Genomic DNA, 4,122 nt, shown 5'->3' on the forward strand with positions numbered 1-4,122 from the left:
ATAAATTAGCAGAATTCATCATAATAACTGCTACAATAAAGTACTATAAATTTATTTTAGTAACATTTTCTAAAATCATTGCAATATCACTATATATTAAATTCTTATTCAAAATGTAATATAATTTAAACTATAATTTTCATACATATGTTAATTTGTTGTAACATTTTTATCAACTTCTTTCTTCTAAATTTAAGGGATAGTAGACTTTATTAATGAGCAGTAGATACAAGTCACTGTTGTTAAAGAGGCAAAGAGAGACTAATAGGAAAAATGGTGATTGTTAAGTTATGGTTTTTCACATAACATTTATTTTAGCTTTATTCCATGACAAAAGTGTTGTAATTGCATTAATTTATTTCCTTATATTTTGTGAGATTTATGATATTTACAACAAAGACATCTAGGATTCAAATTCTCTCTCTTCCAACTCTTGAATTATATTTGTGGGGGGAGAAAAACTCAACCCAACTTATTGGGCCCAAGGCCCTGAATGAGGAACACTCTTCGTCTGAGGAGGTGAGACCTTCAGTCAGAGGCCCACATCAAAAGGGAATGCCTTGAGATGAGCACGTGTATCATCCGAGGAGATGTTCATATGTCCGAGTAGTCCAACATCCTCGGATCCGAAGATGTTTGACCCAACACGAACATGGGAGGTTCAAGCGATCTGTTTGACAAGTGTCAAGAGGGAGAGGAACCTCGGACACACATGAAGATAACGGGAACAGAGAAATATCAAGGAGGCATACTTCAACTACCACATTTAATGCACTGCACCTACCTTCCTGGCCGCATTTATGTGGATAAGACCCCTGAACAGTGCTTTCTCAGCTACCGCCACTCACATAAGGCTAAAAGTGGGGTGATGGGACTTGCACTCAAATGGGTGCCTGGATGATGAACAAGTGGACGAAGGAGATGTAAGAAGGCAGCGCTATATAAGGGAAGGGTGCCTCTGATAGTGGGAAAAAGAAAAAGAGAAAAGAAAGGAGAGAGAGGGAAAAGAAGATATTTGATTGCTGTAGCTTCAGGAATTGTAATCCTAGATTATCAATGAAAAGCACCTCTTCGGATAGAGCACTCATATTAGTCCGGGAACACATTAATTCAAATCCTCCCATTGGTGTTGCCGTTTAATACTGTTATTTTCATTATTAGCCTAGCCCTTTTACCCACTCTCTACAAAATTTATTGTTTTGGGCTCGGTGGGCTCCGAATCCATACTTCCTTGGGCGTGGGCCGCAAAAACTGACCCTACAATATTCAAAAAAATTCATAAAAAATAATAAGACCTATACCTCGAAATACTCAAAATCAACTTAAAACATCCTAAGGGCATGTTTGTTTGGATGTGAAATAAGGCATATGAAAAACTTTAGAGAGAAAATAAGAAGAAAAACTTTTTTGAGTGTGTTTAGCTAGGTGGAGAGGAAGGAAAATAAATAGTGGGGTCTGAGTGTTTTATCCCCAAACCCACCAAAAAGTTTTCTCCCAAAAATGAAGAGAAAATTGAAGGGAGAAAATTGGGCTACTTAATGGAAAAAAAATGCCCATGTCCAATTCCAATTTTTTGTTTTCCTTTTTTTTTTCTTTTCTTTCTTGGACGTTGTTTTTTTTTTTTTTTTTTCCTTAGTTGTTTGTCATTTTTTGTTTTTGTTTTATTGATGCCTCATTACTCAGATGTGAGGCGTTACTCAATGGAGCATTAAGACCTCCATAACTCCTCCAACGGCTAGGGACGATGAGGGTAGATATAAAGCCCATACACTCCCACGAAAGGGGTAAGAGAGATTGCTTATTTTTACTCATTCTTGGTTCATTCTAGATTTCCTACAAAGAAAATTCAATATTCTAACTTTGGCATCGGAGGCGCTGTGGCAGGCACCACACCGGTGTGTATAGGAGACCAGTGGAAGGGATTAGCTTCGTCTGACGAACATCACTGACAAGTTCATTCTTATCAGTGAGTATAAACGGCAAAGCAACAGATGTACTGATTTGGAAAAAGAAATACAAAGGAAGAAGATGATGATATGGAAGAAAAAAAAAAAGAGTTAATGCTGTGTTTTTTTTTTTCTTTGATAATAAGAGTTAATGCCTAAATCACTAATTTCTAGGGAGTAATAATGACATTACTATGAGTGTTTTTTGACCCTTAGATCTAATAGTAACCAATGGTTCATAAAATGTGTAATTCTTGTAAAGTTATACCAAGTGTAACTTGAACTCATCTCTATTAAGAATGTTGGTTTGACATCACATATTTTTCTTCTCATCCCTCTTTCTCAAAATTTTTTTTTTTTTTGAAATGTACCATTAGATTAAGTTAGGATTTAGTTAGTATTTTTGAAACTATATAGTTTAATTTACTATATATATGAATATCCTTAAATTTTCGTTGAAATTGATCATCTTTAAAACACAAAATATAAAAGTTAAACCAAACATATTGCATTAGTTCATTTCTCTATTTGGCTTTTGTGGGTTCCAATTAACTTATTTGATGAAGTCTCTCATTAAATAAAGATATAAAGTTTGATTAGTTCGACGATGAAAAGTAATCATCAGACGGAGTAGATTGAAACTATTTCTTATTAAAAAAAAAAGAAAAAGAGAGACCCTCATTGAGATTGGTTAAAATCCTTTTTTCTGCATTTGGGCCTTCGCTGTTTGCTCTTCATGTCATATTTATAGATTCGGCTCCACCACTTTAACTTCCTTCGTAAAACCAATTAGCTAGATTCAAACCACTCTTCCCCTTTTCTCGATTTCCCTCCAAAATGAAGACCAAGAAGAAACGCAATGCACGTGCACCCCCCTCACTCTCCGATCTTGATGATCAATCACCCACCATCACCAAAGAAGTGGAAGACGCCATGAAAGAACACGAAAGTGGGAACTACACCAAAGCCTTGAATCTTGTCGAGGCCACTCTGTCCCGCCACCCAAGCTCCTCTCTTGCTCTCGCTGCCCTCAGCTTCTGTCACTTAAAATTCGTGTTTTCTGCCAAACACTCCACCACTCCCGTTTCATCTGACGAAGATTAGCCATCAGACCAGGGTAAGTCAAGGCTCTGATACCAACTGATGTCGCGGAAGCCTGAAGAGAAACACACACGATGCTCTCTTGATGGAACAGAAACTAAACTGTTAGTTTCTGGTAGTAAATCTCGAATCCACGAGGGGTTTCCCTGAATCCACAAGGAGATAAAACTAGAATCCACCAGAAGAAAATTTGACAAAAGTCTGTGTTTATTGATAATAGTCTAATTTGCCTCTGACGGCTACAAAACATATAAATACTAAGAAAAAACGTTTAAAACCCTAATTCGCGCTAATTAAGCGATTAGGGGACAAAATTACCGAATTTTACCAAAAATGGCAAAATTGAGTTAACTGCAGAATCATAAACTACTGACCTTAAGGGTCATCCCAAAACAGACGGGACCTTATTCTGACTTTTAAACTAAAAGTTATTAAGGAAAAACAAATATTACTATAAATAGCAAAAACGCTGTTATCGGGGCCTTAATGAAGGAATTCGACTAAATTTTGGCGACGTTCATGGCATGACTCTGGATCAGAACGTCTTTTCCCTTCAACCTGTCAAATTTCATGCAATTTCGACACTATTACCCCGATGCCCCCTACTGGCACCCCCCTTTGATCTTGCGTTGTGACTTCCTACGCCCCTGCTGTTCAAGGAAGGCATGTGCTGTCTGTTCTACATCAGAAAACAAAAGAAATATCAAGAACCTCAATAAAGTAGTCGGGTTGGATGTCGACACGGTGGAGAGACGAGTCAGGACTTACTGGAATGACACGATGACTATGGATCAAAAGAAGGATTTCTTGAGGATTCAAATCGAAGACCTTAAACTGCATTTTGCTAAGAACAAATTGGCCATAGAGGTGATGAAACAGGCGGTGGAGTACGCGACGGGGGCGAAGAATTGGAAGTTTTCATGTAAGGCAGAGTGTTATTGGTGCGGAGAGAGGTTTTTCAATGCCAAATTGACTGGGGAGCATATGAATAGTGTGCATTTAGGGACCATTTCCGATGAGTTAGATTCAGTCCATCCAGAATTTTTGTTTGATTCACTCTGGGACACTGTTGACT

At 37.6% G+C, this 4,122-nt stretch overlaps 1 protein-coding gene across 1 annotated transcript in view; it reads left to right on the forward strand.

Moving 5' to 3' along the window:
* The window catches only part of LOC136062104 (uncharacterized), a 7,976-nt gene extending 4,926 nt beyond the window's left edge, over positions 1-3,050 (forward strand). The window contains exon 2 of the mRNA XM_065760787.1: positions 2,790-3,050. Coding sequence (XP_065616859.1) covers positions 2,790-3,050 — 261 coding nt within the window. The remainder of the gene's footprint in view (positions 1-2,789) is intronic.
* Positions 3,051-4,122: the final 1,072 nt, after the last annotated feature.

This window comes from Quercus suber, unplaced genomic scaffold, assembly GCF_002906115.3.
Source record: "Quercus suber isolate HL8 unplaced genomic scaffold, Cork oak 2.0 scaffold_382, whole genome shotgun sequence".
Lineage (NCBI taxonomy): Eukaryota > Viridiplantae > Streptophyta > Magnoliopsida > Fagales > Fagaceae > Quercus > Quercus suber.